The sequence below is a fragment of the Anticarsia gemmatalis genome, chromosome 9 (assembly GCF_050436995.1).
Source record: "Anticarsia gemmatalis isolate Benzon Research Colony breed Stoneville strain chromosome 9, ilAntGemm2 primary, whole genome shotgun sequence".
Lineage (NCBI taxonomy): Eukaryota > Metazoa > Arthropoda > Insecta > Lepidoptera > Erebidae > Anticarsia > Anticarsia gemmatalis.
This window is the reverse complement of record NC_134753.1, coordinates 4129944-4150337: the sequence shown is the minus strand read 5'-3', so window position 1 is coordinate 4150337 and position 20394 is coordinate 4129944. Positions and strand designations below refer to the sequence as shown.

General features: G+C 35.0%; 3 protein-coding genes across 3 annotated transcripts; 2 read left to right on the top strand and 1 right to left on the bottom strand.

Annotated features, from left to right (window-relative positions):
- Positions 1–221: 221 nt before the first annotated feature.
- On the bottom strand, positions 222–6661 carry bsf (bicoid stability factor). The gene is made up of 9 exons (XM_076117986.1): positions 6386–6661; positions 5889–6076; positions 5273–5471; positions 4523–4841; positions 2837–4399; positions 2509–2745; positions 2044–2190; positions 1202–1928; positions 222–977 (listed from the first exon to the last, which is right to left on the bottom strand). The coding sequence occupies exons 1-9, from the start codon at positions 6517–6519 to the stop codon at positions 553–555; spliced, it is 3939 nt and encodes a 1312-aa protein (XP_075974101.1). The 5' UTR covers positions 6520–6661; the 3' UTR covers positions 222–552.
- A 388-nt stretch (positions 6662–7049) lies between these two features.
- Mdh1 (malate dehydrogenase 1) lies at positions 7050–9008 on the top strand. The gene is made up of 2 exons (XM_076118087.1): positions 7050–7239; positions 7804–9008. The coding sequence occupies exons 1-2, from the start codon at positions 7237–7239 to the stop codon at positions 8794–8796; spliced, it is 996 nt and encodes a 331-aa protein (XP_075974202.1). The 5' UTR covers positions 7050–7236; the 3' UTR covers positions 8797–9008.
- A 4592-nt stretch (positions 9009–13600) lies between these two features.
- Positions 13601–19150, top strand: LOC142975533 (O-acyltransferase like protein-like). Its single transcript, XM_076118447.1, has 13 exons — positions 13601–13843; positions 14097–14418; positions 14825–15013; positions 15149–15228; positions 15412–15605; positions 15922–16036; positions 16345–16559; positions 16722–16915; positions 17336–17471; positions 17592–17778; positions 18063–18205; positions 18502–18610; positions 18696–19150. Exons 1-13 carry the CDS (start codon positions 13675–13677, stop codon positions 18833–18835), a joined length of 2193 nt encoding a protein of 730 aa, XP_075974562.1. The 5' UTR covers positions 13601–13674; the 3' UTR covers positions 18836–19150.
- Positions 19151–20394: the final 1244 nt, after the last annotated feature.

Here is a 20394-nt window from a genome sequence, read left to right as displayed (position 1 = left end):
TTGGGCGTATTTTGGAGGTCTACACTTTTAGGTAGAAATAAAGTAGGTACTCTGTGGGGTAACAGACGCGATGTTCTAAAATAAGTGGTTCTGTTCTAGGACTTTTTTCTTTTGCCACATTAATTGATGGTTCATACATTAAAGCAAGAATCATTCGATTTCTATCTGCATTTGGATATCAGGTAAACAGGGTTGAAATTATTGATGAATAAAACAAGGAATGATTAACTAATAATTTATTAACAACTAAAATTACTACTATAGACGCAACTCAATACTCAGTGTACATTACATTTAATTTTCCGTAAGTATTTTATAATTAACGACTATATTAATTAGTTAACAAAAATGATTTGGCAACGGGTGGACGAAGGCAGTAAAAATAACATAGGTGTTTTTATACAGATGAATTCTTGAACATTATTATTAGTAAAGTAATACAAATAACAAATTCGTAGCGATTGAACAACAAATAATATCTATATAATTTGTGAAATAAGGTTGATAATAATTCAAAGTGGAACAACTAACATGTCTTAATACTAATTACATTCATACTTTTAATTCGCGACCCGCGTCCGAGACTGCTGTCTTTAATCTTGTTATCGTAGTCTTGTTGAAGTCCTCTAATGTTAGGCCTTCTTTTAAACCAGCGCTCAAGGCGTCTTCAGCTTCCTTGATTTGATTTTCAACCAGATAGTAATTTACAAGGCGCGAGTAAGCGTTACCTAGCGAACCCTTTGTTACATGTTGACGCGTCTTCAATAATTGAAGAAGTTTTTCAATAATTTGCGGTTCTTTTCTAACGTGACTCTCTTGTAATAATCTTCTGAAGACGACGTTGGGTGCACTGCTCAAATATTGAGTCCAAAGCGACTCGGCTTCTTTTTCCTTGCCGCTTAGTACAAATTCCATCCATAGTAAATTAGCCGGTAATGTTATTCCCCTTGACGCGGCAATCTCAGCAATTTTTGTACCTGAAATAAAAGTTATTTGGGTGTAAATAAAAAGTCATTAAATTAAAATAGTTAAACAATAATCTTAACCTATTATCCTTCATCAAATCTATTATCCTTCAATTTGATGCAAATAAAAAGACAATTCAACAATTTAAGCAATTGGTTTTCATGAAAATATGTGTAACTATTTTGAGTTTGTATAAGGGGAAGGTTCATGACTTAAGTTTTGTCGAAATGCTTACATTTTGTCTCAAGTTCGCTGTCGTTGATTACGTTCGAGAGAGAATTACTTCTGGGGAACCTTTTCAAAGCATTTGTTAAATCTTCCTCAGTTTTAGCAGCTTGTACATTTTCCAGTAAATTGTCAATGTGTTGTGATCCAGCACCTCTCGAGAATGTAGCCTGGGTCAATTTGTCGTTATACGTTACACGCCGTTTCAATGATTCGTTAATGTAGTTTCCAAATTGCTGTATTTTTTCCACATTGCCGGCCTCAGCCAAAGCTTTCAGTACAAATTTGAGAACACTTGTTTTCGGCACGACTCCATGCTCAATAGATTTAATCGCAACGTCCATTGCTTGCGTGACCTGGCCATTTTTCGTCAATGTTTCGATGTTGTTAGATACGTCAAATTTGGTGGGTTTTGTTGGTTCTTTCCTCGTGACTATTTTGTCAACGATATTCTTTTGCTTAGCGATTTTACTGTCCTTGGCTTCCGAGGGCTCATTTGGGACAGCGAATGGTACTGGTCTGTTATTGGACTTGAGGTGATTGGCTAGGTATTGAAGGAATTGTTCGCTGGGCACCTCGCCGTCTTCTTGCAGTACAGTCCAGAGTCCAAGTGCTTTGTCAGTTTCGTTTGCCTTACAGTAAGTTACGAGAAGATGATAGAAGATGTTGGAACGGTCAATGTGCGATAATTCTTTCGTTGCTTCCAGTAATCCTTCTAAGTATTCTGACTTGCCTTCCTGTAACATTAATTAATTTTTTTTATCAATTTCATATTGACAAGGTGATTTTACTTCTACAGAGGTAATAAATAAATTCTTTGACATTTTCTTCGGAGTATTAGTAATATTATACCTCAACATATCTCTGGCAGGCGTCGTCAAGGCGACGGTGGCGGGTCTGCATTCCAGGTGTCTCAAGGATGCGTCGAGCTTGACGCAAGCGACCGCATTCGACGAATGCAAGCACCAAGTCATGAAGAATGTTCACTTCTCCGTGAATCTGTTATACAAATACATCACAGATTTTATTAAAATAATTTGAATGTAACACTTGGTACAAAACTTCAGAGGGGATCTTAACCAACTAGGAGATGTGCAAGGAATAACACAGTAGAATACTGCAATAGATGAGACACCGTACAGAGTGGCGTACCGAAGATGAGGTACTAGTACTCATAATATTTGAAATAATTCTACCAAAAACCGTAATGTCATTGTTTTTTTTATAAAACGAAATTTGGTCACAAATTAAGATTATAACGAAAATAGTATTTGACTTTTAGACCATTACATATTGTGGTCTATAACACAAACATACCTGAGTGCTAAGGTCTGCCAACCACTGCAGTCTGGCAGCATCTTCCTGCATAATAAGAGCCTTCATCAACTCTCCCTTCCATGGAGTACTCCTGTATCTCGTACAGAATCGTTCAAATTCCTTCAATGCACTTGGAATGTCTTCTTTAAGTAAATGCACTTTAATGGAAGGTCCCAATATCACATTGGATGGTTCTATGTATCTACTCTCTATGAGTGCATTAGTCATTTCTCGTACCTGTGAAATTATGAAAGTTATTAAAAAATACAGTTTTATTTACATATTGTTTTGTTTTTGTATTACACGCTTATGAATGTATGATACATACTTTTACATCCTGCTTCTGCTCTGCCAAAGTATTCAACATCTGCCAACTTTTAGAATTAAGCATAAAGTTAGAGCCTTCAGGTTTGTCTTCATGTCTATTATTTTTCACAAATTGAATGGCTTCGTCCACACGATTTGCTCTCACTAGAGCATACGCCATTAGTACTAGTTTATACCTGCTTAGGAAAAATTCAGGGCTCCTTTCCTTCAACTGAGCATTAATTTCCTGTGCCTTATCAACATCATCATTTTCACAGTAAAATTCAAACAATTGAGCCAGCGTGGGAGTTGTAAGTTCGAAGTTTGATGCCTTGAGTTCTTCTAAGAAACTGTTTACCTTTTTAACATTGTTTTCTTTTATGTAAGCTTGAAGTAATTGCTTTTGAAGGCGATTCAAATTAACATTACCTTTGCTTTTTAGTGTCTTCAGAAGTGCCTCTAACTCTGTCGTAGTGCGCTCGCGGTTGGGTTGTTTAATTCCTTCGAGAGGGGCTACTTCTAAATCAGCTGACGTCAGTTTCGTAAGCAACTGGGATATGTTGGTAGTCAGTTTTTCTCCTAAGTACTGTTCGATATTCTCTGCAGTTTCAGTACTGATTCTTAAGCCTTTATCGAATACTCCTTGCAAAAGCTTTTCACACAACTCTGGGTTAGCCAAGTTCTTGATAGAAGCCCTAACAATTCTACTCACTTCAAGTACAACATTGTTACTTTCACTTTGCGCGTCATCGTTGGCAGAATCTTCTTCTATTGGCGATCCAGGGCCTTTACTGCTGATAACATGTAGAATAGTAACAAAAGAATCTATATCTTTTGTACGACTCAAAGCACCTATGAGTGACCGAGCAACAAGTGCATAATTGCCTCTTGGTCGGTACTGTAATGCTATATCAGCTGCTTTCTTAATGTTTCCTTTTTCTAAAAGTTCCACCATTACATTTCTAGCACTATGTATGACAGGGATATTAGCAATCTGCAGTTTCAATATGACATTCTGTGGTGTGTCGTTTTTAAGGAGACTGGGAATTACATAATCTCTAAGGGCCTCTCCAGATGCTGGTATACTATTGGCTGTCATGTCTCTGAGAATTTGTAGCATGCCTTCTTCATCACCTTCCTTTCCTTTCTGAGCTAAAAGGGGCCAATAGTAATGTGGTCTTATTTCTAAACCTTCATTTTTTAATTCACTAAATAATTTCTGAGCTAGTTCAGTTTGACCATTGGTGAGTGCAGCTTCTGTAGCAATAAAGATGGCATAAGGTACAAGGCCATCATCTTTCACTTGTTTGCATGTGGCAATTATTTCATCAGCAGATTTGTTGAGTTTCACCAGTTGCCTGATGAAAAATGCACCCTTAAATATTGTGTCATCAGAAGTGGCTAGTTTTGGCATTGTTTTCATAACCTTAATAGAAGTGGCTAATTGTCCTTTGTTCAGTAGGCGGAGGACGAGATTGCACACATCCTGGTTGTAGCCTATACTTTTCTGCAGGTGAGGGAATAATTGTTCCACTTTGTCGTCATGACCACTTACAGCAAGATGCTCTATGATTTCCAAGATATCCTGTAATAACAAGTGTAACATTCATTCATATATTCTGCCATTATTTACTAAAAAACTTTAGTTCTGTAGGTTTTAACATAATATATAATAGATAATATGCTAATTATTACAAATAATTCTTACCCTATCACTTAAAACGTCTTCTGAATCTTGTGCAGTTTGAATAGTTTTTTGTACACCTTCCATGTCACCCTTTCTAGCATATCCACAAGCTAGAAGTGTATAAGTTTTGTTGGTGGGTTTCAGACCTGCTGCTGCCATTGTTTCTAATACAGCCTTAGCACCTTCGGTATCTCCATGGAATGAGTGGCCCATAACCAAGGCATTAAGAACAGGTTCTGAAACTGGCATGTTCAGCTCCCGCATTTTTTCTAGAACTTTCGTTGCGCCTTCAACATCGCCCTCTTGGCAGTAGCGCCACATCAATCTTTGGTATGTAACTCTAGAAAACAAAATGCCATTGAGGTACAAGATTGCAGTTTAAAAAACTGGCTGATTTACCAGCAACTTGTGCCAAAACTATAGAAAAAATACTAATACAAAACAAACATAATTTAAATTTACGAGCAGTGACAGCCAAGTGGTTTAATTTGCACCACCTATGCAGGTGGTTGAGGGTTCGTAAACGAGGCAACATACCAATGACTTCTCGAAGTTATGTGTCTATTAGAAATAATAATCACTTATTCCAACTGTTAAGCAGAACATAGAGATACAACCCTGCATGCTTTAGAGTTCTTAAGTACAGTTCTTTCAAGTTAAGTGAAGTCCCTAACTCACACTTGCCAGTGTGGCGGACTCAACCTGACCTCTCCCCCATTCCAGGAGGAAATGCTTGCCTAGCAGTGCGACATAAATGAGTTAAATTAATACCTGTTGGGTTGCAATCCTTTCTTTTCAAGCTCTTCAAGAAACAGGGCTGGTGAGAATGGGTGCTCATTTTCAATATAGACTCTGAGGAGAGCATTGTAGTGGGAAATATCCATAGGTATTCCTCGTTCTGTGAGCACACTCCATATTTTTTGTACCAGAAGAGTTCTCTGTTCTGGTAGTTCTTCTGGTACCAGTTCACCTAAAAATGAAAAACAAAACATATTATACATCATTGATGTGATGTCAGGTTGATAAAAAGCCATCTTACTAACTGTTTTGACAATTTCTTTATTGATGAATATAAAGTATCCATTTTGGCTATTACACATGTATTGTGTAACTTAAGCATTTTGCTACATATTTATAAGAAAATGCTTTATTGTCATGGCAACACATGGTTGTCTCTGAAAATTATGTTTCATTCCAAGTCTTTATTTTCTTTCAGTTATCTTCATGTAGTCTGACTTTGGACTAGGTCTAGCCCCTCTGACAATTTGGGATGAGACTTTTGCCCAGCAGAGGCATTAATGTGATAAAAAAAAAGACATGATTCTATAAAATACATTTACATAATAATTTTCTTATATTTTTTTTCATATAATAAAATATAACTTACCACAACATCTTATAACAAGTAGAGACTGAGAGCTAGTGATGTCATTTTTTGATTTGATCTCGTCAAAGACTTCATCAATGTCCTTTTTAGTGATTCTTCCAAACCTCTTCACTTCTGAATCTAACTTCTGAAGTAGTGGTTCTAGGCTCTCTGGTTTTTTTGATGTTGCATAGTCTCTTAGCAGTACACTAAAAGGATTAAAAAAAATAATAGAAAAAAAAATTACATTATTACTAAAATAATTACCCATAGACATGAATAAAAACATGATAAGATATATTGTACATATCCATACAGAATACGAATCTAACATTATCTATGTCAATTTAAAGCCTGCATGAAATATGCATGGAACCTTCCAGCAGCGCTGTTACTTTTGCAGTTATTATTTCTCTAATTCTGTTCTCACCAGGTATTATAAATCTCACTAAAGTCAATATTTATAAAATCATTCACTTAGGCATTGTGATTTTCAAATAAGAATATTTATTACTTACTTATTGGCAGCACTTAAAGCTTTTGGGTTAATCAACAAATTTGCTTCTGCGGTCTTGGCCGAGTTAAGGATAAGGGTTCTCGCCGCACCAGTAAAGTAACGCACAAACTTCGTAGAGCGTAGAAGCGACGACATTGTGGTGCTTTAAGATTTTATAACATTAATAACTTAGTTCTGCTTCAATAATGGGAAGAATCACAGAACTTTGATAAAGCCTGTAAGGCAACGATAGAAAAGAATTTCGAGGTTATGTCTGTAGTTATGTCACTCGCCGATGGCGTCGGTGTTGCCAACAAAAAGTACTGATTAACTTTATTCTTAAATGTATTATGTAATGTAGGTATCTATGTACTTACTTTTATTTGATAAACAAATTAAAATGATCACAATCTTCAAAAGCGTTGCCTTAATTCACAAACTGGATAAGTATAAAGTTTATACATAAAATAATTGTTCTCACTAATTTTAGTATGTACATATTTGTAAGTAGGCATTTATTATTATTATCATTATCATACAATTTACAAGTAGGTACAGGTAACAGCTAGTATTTATTTGTACGGAACTGAGCACACTGAGCAAAGTATATATTATGCGTATTGGACAATGAACAGTAAACTTATTCAATCTCTCATCTTTCAGCCCCCGGCTCACGGCTGTCAACTGTCATGTCAGCTGATCTGTCAATTCCGGTAACCGGCTTTGCTGCACACGAGTTCACACGACGCAATTCTGTTTTAATTAGAGCGGGATTCGTCACAGTGGAATTCAGTTTCAAGGTTCAGCCGCTACGGACAACAAGGAAGAAAACATTAACTTACTGGTAAAATAACCTATTAGAAAAACACAATAATGGTAAGTTGAAAAGTTATTAGTTTCCATTGACTTTGATTTGACCTTTGATTTGTTTTCAATTAACCGGTAATTCCTTGGCACGGTTAACAAGTTTTCATTATTCCAGGCATTAACAACCAACTTTTGTAATCGAATACAATGGCATATTGTTGTTAGATGTAATTATAAGTCTAATACAAGATATTAGATGCAATGCGTCATAAATGTCTAAAGATAATTACAGTTTTATAAAAAAAATACCAATGTAGGTAAATTATAAAAACCAAAAACCAATTTGAATTCTAATAAAACTGTACTTTTTCTTTTATGTAATTACATACTTGGTATAAAACTTTTTCTAAGAAAATGTACATTCCAGTATCCATGGAAACATTTGGCAATGATCTTGTTTTGTACCTATTATATAATGACAATATGAATACATACTATGTACTTAGGTATGCTTCTTGCTAATTATCTCGTGGAAATAAACATGTTATGCTATTACTACCTACATAATGTGCAGTTATGAGATATGACCGATCTGAAAATAGATGTTTATCATTTATTTATGTATATTTCCAGGCTGAACCTATCAGAGTTGTGGTTACCGGAGCTGCAGGCCAGATTGCTTACTCCCTGCTTTACCAGATTGCATCTGGTGCTGTCTTCGGCCCCAACCAGCGAGTATACCTTCACCTTCTTGATATTGCCCCCATGATGGGTGTCCTTGAAGGTGTTGTTATGGAGCTGGCTGACTGTGCCCTGCCCCTGCTTGCCGGAGTACTCCCCACTGCCAAACCTGAGGAGGCATTTAAAGATGTTGTTGCTGCATTTTTAGTTGGTGCTATGCCCAGGAGGGAGGGTATGGAGAGGAAAGACCTCTTGGCCGCTAATGTTCGTATCTTCAAGGAGCAAGGCCAGGCTCTCGACAAAGTAGCCCGCAAGGATGTCAAAGTTCTTGTTGTTGGCAACCCAGCAAACACCAATGCTCTTATCTGCTCTAAGTATGCTCCATCCATTCCTAAGGAAAACTTCACCGCTATGACACGCCTTGACCAGAACCGTGCCCAGTCTCAGTTGGCTGCTAAAGTTGGTGTACCCGTACAGAATGTAAAGAATGTTATCATTTGGGGTAACCACTCCTCCACTCAGTTCCCTGATGCCTCGAATGCTGTTGTAAATGTTGGTGGTGCTGACAAGCCTATCCCTGCTGCTATCAATGATGATGAATACCTGAAATCTGCTTTTGTTTCAACTGTACAAAAGCGAGGAGCTGCAGTCATTGCTGCCAGGAAGATGTCATCAGCATTGTCTGCCGCTAAGGCTGCATCTGACCACATGAGGGACTGGTTCTTGGGTAGTGGAGACCGTTGGGTGAGCATGGGTGTTGTATCTGATGGATCATATGGTACACCCAAGGATGTTGTCTTTTCATTCCCAGTCACAACTGCCAATGGTCAATGGAAGATTGTTCAAGGTTTGACCATCAATGATTTCGCACGTAAAATGTTGGACGCCACAGGCAAGGAGTTGTCTGAGGAAAAGCAGGAAGCTTTGGATGTCTGCAAGGATTGACTGACTAAATAATGTAATCTAAAAGCAATATAGATTTAGATTAATATGGTATTTATCCACAACACATTTATTTTTTGGTCAAACCAGTGATATCTTTTATTATTAAGTTATGTAATTCTGTAAGCACAGCTCACATTTATTATGTTATTAGTAACTGTATCGAAACATTGCTAATATTCATTTTGGTATTTTTATTATATTGTTTTTGAATATACTGTTTTTTATTTTTAGATTTTGGTTTGAGTTTTAGTTACCATGTAGATGTTTTGTGTAGTTTTAAATCAAAATGATGTAATTTATTGATCATACTGTTATCTCTTGCGTTTAGACTCAAGACTGATAACTGTTATTGCTTCATGAAGGTCATTTAACGAATAGCTATTATTGTATCATGTAATACTATGAAGATAATAAATCAATGCATGATAGTTAACTCAGACTGAAGATGTAAAGGTCGCGAGTTTAGCGCAGCATTGACGTAATTACATTTGTAGAAAACTTCGCTTGTTATTTGTTTAATTATCAATTAAAGTTTTTTTTTATCATTATGATATAGAACGAAATGACAAGATAGTAGTACTATTATCGGTTCAATAAAGCGTAGATTAGATTTTCGTCAGGTGGGTAAGTATTTACGTCAATAAATGTTTTTATGCCCTTTAGGTACCTTGTTATCAATAATTCTTATCTTAAGAATTAACTTCTTCTATTGCGTGGTAGTGTATGCGGCTGCCGCGCAGAGGTCTCCGGTTCGAACCCCAGATGAGACCAAAAAAATATTTTAGAGTTTTTCTGCCAAGAAATACTGAAGTAAGGAGTTGAGGTTGGTGACCTCCGAGCCTCGGAGAGCACTTTCCTGGTCGTGTCGGTTATCCGTCTTACCGGGCTATGGAAGTGAGGAAATACAGAGAAGCCTGTGTATTGTGCACCTACTTGGCGGCTTTTAGCTAAACAGACCTTCGAGAGTGAAAACCGATTTCGAGGACTTGTTATTATCTTGTCTCGTACCTGACTGTGATTTACTTAACAGCGAAAGACCACAACCCGATTTAGCATATTCCAAAGATGCTTTTGCAGATTTTTTTTAGGATAACAAGATTCGCAGCAATAGATTGAACATGTGTTCTGTTTATCAAATCCCAGATTAGTATCAACGAACTACTCGAACAAAGTGGACGATGAAGTGCATACTCAAAAACGTAACAGGCGTGAAAACACAAGCCAAAATTGTGTAACAAAAGTGAAATATATTGCAATAAAGATAAGATAAAATAGTTCCCACCCATTTCATAGCTGTTGTAGCATGATAATATGCGTGGAAAAGTGTATGGGTAGTGTGAAAATTAATCGTGACTTATTTGTATGTTTTTCATAATTGAATAACAAAAAGATTTAAATATAAAGTAATTTTGAACAGATGAAGTTGTTGTTCTAGTGGTTGAGTAACTGTTTCCATTCCTGCAAGTCTATTGTCAAGTCAAGTCGAGTCGCACGTCGCGACTCCTCCTAGCGGCTGGCTTGATTTTTACACTGGCTGGCAATGGCATGAGTCTACTACCTACACACTAATACAAACTAAGGCAACAATGACAAAAAAGCATTAAAAATTCTATTTTTAATTTCGCGTTATCTTCCTACAATATTAACAAATAGAGCGCTTGTCACACTATCCCCCATCAGTTGACGGTTAGACATCAACCAACAGTTGACGCCTACCTACTCAACGCTGATACAAAAGGCGTTCAAATTGCCGACGCCTGGATAGAAGACAATAATGTACAAGCGCGTCAAGCCGTGCTGCAGACGCCTGCGAAAATACAATTAAATTGATTTCATTGGCAGACTCTTATTTTGCTAACGTTATGATTGCAGGATCGTTTAATTTAACTTCTTTGGTCTCTTGTTTCTATTCAGATTAATTAATATATGTCTTTAGGTACTCTTTTCAAGATGTCCCTTGAAATATACAAGTTAGAAAAATCAGAAATTTTATTTAGTTTAAAGTTGGCAGTACTTAAGTAGGTTTTAATGCGCAGTCACACATTTTGCGAGGAAGTCTTGTCTTGTCACATTTTGTGAGGTACAATGTCCAACAAAAAAAATACACTACAGCTTCGGCCACGCGAGAGTGCCTTTATCAGTACCACAAATAAATGTTTCTAATCTGGTAGCCAACAATAATTTACAGTTTACAAAATTGAGGCTATTATATCACAAGATCAATAAAAAGTCGTTTATGAACTTAAATGAACGTTAAATAAAAGGGCGAAATGAGAATTATCAAAATAACTAAGAAAATAGACGGATTATGATTGTTTCCAGTTTTCAGGTGCTGTAAGGCGTGGATAAGATTAAATACTTTTAGGTAACTACCTAGTATTATTTTACGTATTTGTAAAAGATAATTATACGTCTTATATTAGGTACCTAAGTGCTTCTAGTCTGAGCAGTAGCACATACTATGGACAAATGACAGTTGAGCAGAGCTATAAGGTTTCCCTATTTTGATTAGGATGTTCTCGATAAAAGCGCGGTATTTGAGAACAGATTGAAACCCTATTGGGTTCATGGGACTAACGTTATAAATGACAAGCTGAGACGCGCGGCGGCGCACGTGTCAAGAGTTTAATCCTCTTTTTAAGGGGTCAAAATTCTTTTTAGTCCTCTTAACCCTATTGTGCTATGCCCTGAAATGACAGTCAGTTAGTCAGTCACACTACCTTTACCTCTGGCTATAATAAAACTAAGCAATTATGAAATAGGTAATATGAGTAATGTCTGTTATTGATAGACTTACCTATTAGTCACCAAGAATTAACGATTAGACGAGAGTTTAAAGATTCGATAAAATCTTAGTATTAAATGATGACATTTAATTTCCGTTATCATTCTTGGAAATGAGATAGGTAACTAGTCGTATGGTAGACTTACAATTTACAAATAATATTTATTACTCATACTATTATTATCGTATTCACAGATTCTAAACACTGTTTGCTGAACTATTTCTAGAGAAAGTCTGAGTATTAGTCAGCATGCAATTGATCAGCACATTGCAGAGCAATTAAAATTTTTATACATATCTACTAATACTTTTGTAAAACTCTGCTTGTTCACCCTCCTAGTATACCACCCTATAGTGTTGTTTTTTAAGACTATAGTGGGAAGTCAAAGAGTGGGACTATGCCATGAATCAGTGAGCGACTTAGCATATAGTTTTATAATAAAGATATTTTGGTGTTTGTTGTGTTTTGTACATTGCAGAATTAAGACCGGTTTTATCACGCAAATATTCATCGACAAGTGTGGGTAATTCCACTTTTTCAGATAATCCATAGGTAGATGAAAATAAAATACTAACTTAGATCTACTTTTTGCACCCCTGACAACTACGGGTATTCGAAACTATCTGAAACAGTGACACATCTCTTGAAAATCCTTGCCTGAAATTGACCTGAAATAAAAGAAAAAAAGCCGGTCAAGTGCGAGTCGGACTGGCTCCAAAAAGGATTCCGTATCATTATCATCCATATTTACAATTATAAATGCGATTTGCAAATATGTGTTTATATACCTACACATTTATTCGTTGATAAAGCAGCACCCAAAATACATTATCTGTGATTTCAACTGTCTATCTATCACGGTTCCTGAGATAAAGCCTGGTAACAGAAAGACAGACAAACAGCGAAGTCTCAGTGACACCTCTTTTTATCCTTGGAGTACGGAACCCTAAAATGGGCTACGTTGACCTGGAAATATTATGTAAAGTCTCAATTGACTCTTTCAGATTGTCATGATTTCAAGTCCAGAAACTGTGTAACATGAAATCACAAATGCTTAATCAATAGTTTTGACTTTCATGATTGATTAGATTAATGACTATTTTCATAAAACAAAATCATAGAATATAATTACTTTAATCTAGCAGATAACAAATTGTAGCTATCTAAATATATAAACACATTGCGTAGATTAAGATAAATATATAACTAAGTAAGAAAATTGATTCAATAACTCACGTGTATATTGTCACGTGTCTTTTTACTTAAACGAAGTTCTAAAACTTGCCGTCTTTTAAACCGTACTTAAATGATAAAAATTGAAGAAAAATTATATCTCTTATAAATGTATTAAATTAACGATTAGGTGCTGATTATTTACTCAGTTTATTTTAGTCCAACAACTTAGTAGAGAGTCTTATATGCACAATTGGCGGCTGGCAGAGAAAATTCATAATTTAGAAAATCACTAACCCGTAGGCTGGGCAACTGACCCTCGGCTGTTTGGTACAGCTACTTTATTTTGGAAACGCAACAAATTCTTTATATGATTTAGATAAATCTAGCGAGTAAAGGCTCTCTTCTTTTGTCGGATTGTAACATAGTCGTTTCTCTAGTTAGAACGAAAATACCCAACACTTTCTTGTTTTTCTTGAAGTCCAGTCCAATTGAAACCATAATAAAGTTTACAAATAAGTATATATTTATATTTCATATTTCATAACCAAGAACACTGCCTAACAGAGATAGGTTTACGTCAGCTACTTACGATGTTCAACAGATTTTTTTTAAGTCGGATGTATGAAACGTGTGGCCTTTATGCAATTTAAGAATTGCAAAAAATAATGAATCGGCTTTACTGAAAACATATTTCTATACCCTATAATGTCATTTTTATCATCGCTGTTGATATTAACATCAAACTAATCAGGAATTAAATTGTTAATTACATACCTTTTAAAGATTAGATACAAGATATTTCTGCATAAATTTCTAAAGCCTCACTTTAACTTCAGCAGTTACACTGCATGCTTGAAATCATTAACTTCTAATAATAATGTATTTTTCTTTATAAAAAGGTTATTTTAACTTAAAGATGGTTTCAAAAGTGTTTCTGCTGTTATTTTTTGCAACGTTTACGTTTGTTAAAAGCCAAAGATCTAACGAGGCTATAGATAGTGTATTTCTGGAATCTGTGTTAGATGCTGAAGAATGTGACCGACAAATAAGAACCATTAGAAGAAATGTTTTGATTGGTTTACAGTGTGAGTAATATCTGTAATATTTTGGCCGTACTTTTATGGGATTTTTAGCAGTTTCATAATTTTTACCCTGTACCTCTAAAAATTCTGATTTCTAAACGGTATAAGTTTCCGACTTTATTTACTGGGTTCTTGATATTGGGTATGATAAACAGGTCTTAGGCCGTACACCGTTGGCCCTCACAAGAATTACATATTTCAAAACAGAAAAATCTATTTATCCCAGTTATCTAACATAATTACGTTTTTTCTTTAGTTGCCGATGCCGGTATACGCATTCCAAAAGGGATCTTACAGGGTGGAACTGTAGACCTTGGCAATTACCATCAATGTTTAGCCATCGAACACTCACTGGAAGACAATATGCATATCCAAGGGAAATATTGCGCAATTCGTGTGCCAGTAGATCAGGCGTTAGAAATTCCTGGTTTTGAAAGTCCCAGAGAACGCTGGATGAACAATCCGGGTTCATACATGGACCAAAACACGAGTAGTATTGTTGATGAGTATAATCTAAGACGCGCACGAATTTTAGCACTGGATGGAGACTTTGATGCTTTAGAAGAATATAATGCTAGGTATAGTATAAATATTGAACCATTTGACATAACCAGCGCTACAGTCTGTTAATTTAGTAGAGAGTCTTGTATTTAAGGTTCTCAGCTAGCAGAAGTACTAAATTCAGAATTAAGATCATCAGTAACCAACAGGCTTATTACAACTGATAGTGGCCTGCTTGATACAGTTTAATTGTATTGAAAATACACATTAATATTTTTTAAAATTTAGATAAATTGAGCATAATAAGGCTTTTCAATAAGTTGACAGAATGTAGACAGAATTTAATTTTGCTTGGTCAATTTTATTAACTTTTTGAAGATATTGAGAAGCACCGTGTGCGTGTGCAAGACTTCCGGCTTTAAGGTGATACCGTTTTAAAAATAAACTCATGCCTGAATTATATTATATTTTTATATTTTACAGGACGTCTACCCCAAATCCTCTTTCTGGGACAGTGTTTACTCTGGGAGTATGTGTACCAAAAGTATGTACCACGCAACAGGCGCTAACTTCTTTACTTTTTAACGCAACTGAAATTGGTTTTGAGTACACCGAAAATTATTGCCGCCTTCGTGGTGACAAACCTTTTTCAACAGCTGATATCGTTGCAGTGTAAGTTAAGGAAATAAATATATTTAAATCAATTTTTTTTCTATTTTATCAGTCTCCTGTTTGCGGAACATTTGATTACTGTTGATAATTAAAATCGGATTATCACCACTATATCTTTACTAATTTTATTTACAGGGCCATTTTCTCATTCATCGCGTTTATTAATTTACTAAGTACGAGTTACGATCTTTATCAAAGATTTTTCCTTAAAACTGGTAAGTATAATTTCTTTTGATTTTTTTTATTAGGTATTTAAGATCAACGGATCTCTCTCAATATGTATAGAACGCTTCCGTGTTAAATCAAAATGTATAATTTGTAAGTTTGTAAAATGTATTTTTTTTTCATACGAAGGGGAGGATTTGTTAAAAAAATGACGTTATTGCTTTTGTTTTCAGATGTTAAAGCCATCAATCCTGTTTACCAATCATTTTCTGTGTACACTAATAGTCAACGTCTGATGACAATCAGTTCGGGCTCTGGGACCATGCAATGTATCGATGGAATTAGAACTATTGCAATGATGTGGGTCATCATCGGACATTCTTTCTCCACTGAGCCGTATACGGCTAACCCTAGGGACTCCTTTTTGGTAAGTTTTATTAAAGTTTTATACCACGATATCTCTTAGTCTTTTTTTTTCTTTTATATTAAAAATTCTATTATCTAAACGAACTGCTGACGCAACCTGGCTTTATGTCGTCAGCTATTTATTTTAAAACAATCATGTCGGTGACTAGTAAGTCTAGACTGTCTTGAAAACATAAACGACTTTTCCGATGTAGAGAAAACAAAATGTTCATGACCTAATAAATAAGTATGTTTTGAATAAAATTGTGTCTTGGTATGTTAATTTCGAACTCTGACATATAGAGTACAAGAATAAGAAAAATCTAAATATATTTCAGTGGATGATATCAGCGGAGGGCTTATGGGTCACTGCGGCTACAATGACAGTGGATACGTTCTTCACTTTAGGTGGTATACTTCTTGTATACACAACTGTAGGAAAAATGACTGGGAGTAAGTAAAGCCCAAACTAAAGTTGTATGAATGTCCTAACTTAACTGAAGCCCTTTTTTCACCCGAAATTTTCTCACAATTTTGCACTTCTGTTAAAATTTCCATTCTACAATGTTAATGGATTTAATAGATAATAATATGTGTATAACCTAGGTAATCATCAATCAATGCATTATGACTAGATTGAAGATAAACTAGCACGTCATTAGATTCCCCGCGTGATATCTATTTTAGTGTTCAAATGACGTTTTTTCCACCGATAAAATTAATGCGGTATTCAAAACAAAACAATACTTCGTTATTTTCAGCAACACTCTTTAAAAACCTGCATTGGTTTTACCTGAATCGAGTTGTACGATTGTTGCCAATATTAGCAGTGACAGTGCTTTTACAAGCATCTTTCTTCAATCACGTGACCGATGGACCATTTTGGCAAACTGTGGCCAATCAAACAAATAGGTGTAGAAATTATTGGTGGTATACTCTGCTGTTCGTACAGAATGTTCTCAACAATAGAAGCATGGTAATATTTAAATACTAGTATCTCTAATTTTATATATATTTTTTTTATTCATGCCCTTTCTTAGTTGCTTTGTTTGATATCCTATTTGCTAGACTAATTTTCTCCCTCTTTGCCCTTTATTGCTTTCCGCTCCGATTCAGAAATGATTCTTTATAATTTCAGTGCACGGGTCACGCCTGGTACGTTGCTATTGACGCTCAGGTGTATTTTATATCGCCCTTGGTACTGTTCTGGGTATTCAGTGGCAATAAACGTAAGGCCTGGTTTGGTCTGCTAGGCGGTTTGCTTGCAATACAGATAGGCGCTACGATTTTTAACTTCAATAAATCACTTCAAGCTGGTGTCATTGTACCAGGGTAAGCGCTTAAACAATACATACATAAAATCACGCCTTCTTTGCTTTAAGAAAAGGCAGAGACAAGAGTCATTTGATACGGTCCTCACAAAACTTCCCTTGCTTACATCCATAAATCTAGTTATGCAGAACCGGCCGATATGAGTACTACACACCTGATTTTTTTTCTCAAGACATCACTGATATGATTAGTGTACCTATGTCTTGCAATTGAATTTGTATTTATTAGGTAAATTTAGCTTTAGGTAATGATAGCTGTAGTAGTTATTTATCGATTTCATAATCTTATTAGGTTGTTTGCATTTTTACTAAGGGCCAGGTGCAAGATAATCTTTTTATATCAGCTCATCAATTAATTAATGCGCATTTTTTCGTTGTGTATATATTTTATTTAATAATGTTTTTAAATGGATTTTTTCAGACGGGGAGAAGATACCGCGGATTATATGCCATTGTATTATTTCAATCCATTGACTCGAGCTGGACCATTTTTCGTTGGATTAGTATTCGGATATGTGCTTCATCTTTACCGTGGAAAGAAAGTTAATATGCCATGGGTAAGTGATTTTATAGGATAATCATAATTTCCGAAATTTGTATGATTCTTTACAGTTCTCAGACGGCTTTAATCATTGTACTTACAGCGGTTTCTTATAATTTGATTATTTCCCTTTCAGGTGTTAGCAGTGTTCTTCTGGGCATGTTTCTGTGGAATTTTGGGTGGAATATTCTACTTCAAGTACAGAATCATGCAATTCGATTGGGACAATCAGTTTATGGATAATTTTATGAACTCCTTCATGAGACCCGCTTGGGCATGTGCTATTAGCTGGCTTATATTTGCATGCGTTCACGGTTACTCCGGTAAGATATAGGAACTTTTCACTACTGACATACATAAGTAATATATTTCCAAATACATATATCGAAATGGGACATAGTACATTGCCTTGAGGGACACTAATTTTGCGTAGTTTTGAGTTTATTTTCTTTTTTTAATGGCTGTAAGGCTGTAGGTCGAAAAATATAATCTTTATGTAGGAAACATACATTTGCATGTTAAACATGTTTCATAATAATGTAGCATAGAACACGGTAATGGATGTGATCGAAAGGCTTACCAAAATCATTATTTTGTTTGTTTTCAGGTCCCATAAATTGGTTCTTATCTCTTGATGTTTGGAAGGTACCAGCTAAGCTCACATATGGAATGTATCTGCTCCATTATCCCTTCATGTTCTCATTCAATGCTACTATGATAACACCGAAGTATTTTAGCGTTGGTGGCTATGTGAGTACTATTCCGTCATTTCTTAGTGCTTTTCTATATATATAAAAGTGAAACCCGTTTTCCTTGGTCACGGCATCACGCGTGAATGGTTGTACCGATTTTATTAATTCTTTTTGTGTTGTGTTTGTTATTATTAGGAGAAGGTTCTTACGGTTCTAAAAAAATATTAAGAAAATCTCTCAGAAATATTGAAAAATAGACATTTAATTTTGCATATTTTAGGCGGTACGAAGTTCGCCGGGTCAGCTAGTGATATATAGTTTTGGGTTTAATTTTTATTATGTTTTGTTTTACAGACGTTTAAGTTCTTGTCGTATATGGTGATTGCACTGGCTGTATCATATGTGGCCACTGTCATGGTAGATTCACCAATATCGGCTTTGTACCGACAACTAATGATAAAAAGTAAGAACCATTACTTATTAACATAATTTTAATAATATTACATGTGTTACAAATCATGACTGTTCTAATTTGTATGTTGTTGCAGTTCAAAAGAAAAGGGCGCCACCAAATGGAGAGAAGGTTATGAAGGAACAAAACAATAATAACGAAAAGTCAAATATTGTTCAAATGACTGCCGATGGTGCAACTGCAGGGACTGATGTTCCAGCTGTAACAATAAAATAAGATTATTTTTAATACTATCAGTAGGTACAATTTTAAAAAATCTTATGAATCATATCGAAAACTATTGAAATTTTCACGAGTTGAGTTAAGAACTATTCTATTAAATTTTAGTACAAAAATGTGTTCTTTAGTTTTATAAGTTGTATTGTAAATAATTAGTGTTATTTATTGTTTGTAAGTGTCGTTGTATAGTTCCATTACTTAGTCTTTACTTAGGAACTTAAATAGACTTGCATTTAGGAAGTCTATTTAAGTACCTAAAGTGTCTACTTTAAGATTAAAATTTAGCTATAAAGTAATAAAAATGCATATACATATTGTATGTTGTCATACTGAAAATAAATAAACAAATAATTGAAACGTTGGTATTAATTAAAATTTAAATCATTTACTACATACTTATTTGTTATTACGTTAATTGCATTATTACATTCTAGGTACCTTTGATAAGATTTGTAGATGTTTCATTATCAAAACACGTAATGCGAACAATCATTCAAATTTTATCAATGCCAACTGGTATGCGATTACTATCCAAAATAGGATGATCATTAGTTACATACCAAGGTTGATAAAAGTGATGCCCAACTTAGGTCAATGTTCAATATTAATCTTTTCCGATCAAGCGTGTACATGAAATTATATCTTACCCTTTCTATCAAACCTGTATCATTCATCTTTATAATTATAAAGGTATATTATAATCTAAATTTATCACACATACACAATTTCAAATATAGCACGCACTGATCATCACCGATATGATGTTTTGCAAAAAGATCCAGGTGCGTTCTGTATGACAAGATGATGACACGTGAATGAAGTAAGAGAACTTTGTAAGGATTACGAAGTGAATATCTGGTACCCTACCCGAATAAGAAAAAGGCGTGGTTGTATATTTAAATCAATAATTTTAGGAATACTTATTTGTCTTGGAACAATATCAAACTATTCCAAAAGATCGTCTTTCGATAGGAAGTAATTAAGTGATAGCAGCGAACTTTCGCGATGGCGTGGAGTCCAAATTTCACCAATCCAGAATACATGTGGCTCATAATCTATTAGTAAATTAATCCGATACATATCATAATTGCATAAAGATTAAAAATATATTACATACGTCACAGTGGAAAAAAATTGATGGTAAAATTACGAATTTGCTACGTCAGTACAAAGTTATTATTGTAACTTGTTTACTAAGATAAACTGAAAGTCTCCGTGACATTCCGTGACGCAGTGGTTCAGGTGGTCACCACTACTACGCTGAAAAGGTTCGATTCTTAGATGAAACAATTTATTTGTACGATCCACAAATAGTTGTTTTGTGTCTGGTCGTATTTTGTGTCCGATATTTGTAAGATTGTATGAGTCGCCGAGACACAAGAGGACGGTTAATGCGCGAGTTGACTTAAAAAAAAGAATTTACACAAAATTTACTTTCGCATATTGCAATTATTACGCTAATCTCGACAAGTGAAATTCATGTCGTCATTGAACGATATGCTTAAGATTACGTATTACGTCGAAATGAATAGATAGTGTATATCCTTGTCCGTATA

What these genes read in the sequence shown, in the direction of transcription:
- bsf (XM_076117986.1), bottom strand. Translation starts at nt 6,519, where the DNA reads ATGTCGTCGCTTCTACGCTCTACGAAGTTTGTGCGTTACTTTACTGGT. An exon ending in CCTGCCAGAGATATGTTGAG is followed by an intron (nt 1,929 to 2,043) that starts GTATAATATTAC and finishes TTAATGTTACAG; the next exon opens with GAAGGCAAGTCAGAATACTT. An exon ending in CAGCGAACTTGAGACAAAAT is followed by an intron (nt 978 to 1,201) that starts GTAAGCATTTCG and finishes CTTTTATTTCAG; the next exon opens with GTACAAAAATTGCTGAGATT.
- LOC142975533 (XM_076118447.1), top strand. Translation starts at nt 13,675, where the DNA reads ATGGTTTCAAAAGTGTTTCTGCTGTTATTTTTTGCAACGTTTACGTTT. An exon ending in ACCCTAGGGACTCCTTTTTG is followed by an intron (nt 15,606 to 15,921) that starts GTAAGTTTTATT and finishes AATATATTTCAG; the next exon opens with TGGATGATATCAGCGGAGGG. An exon ending in GCTGGTGTCATTGTACCAGG is followed by an intron (nt 16,916 to 17,335) that starts GTAAGCGCTTAA and finishes GGATTTTTTCAG; the next exon opens with ACGGGGAGAAGATACCGCGG.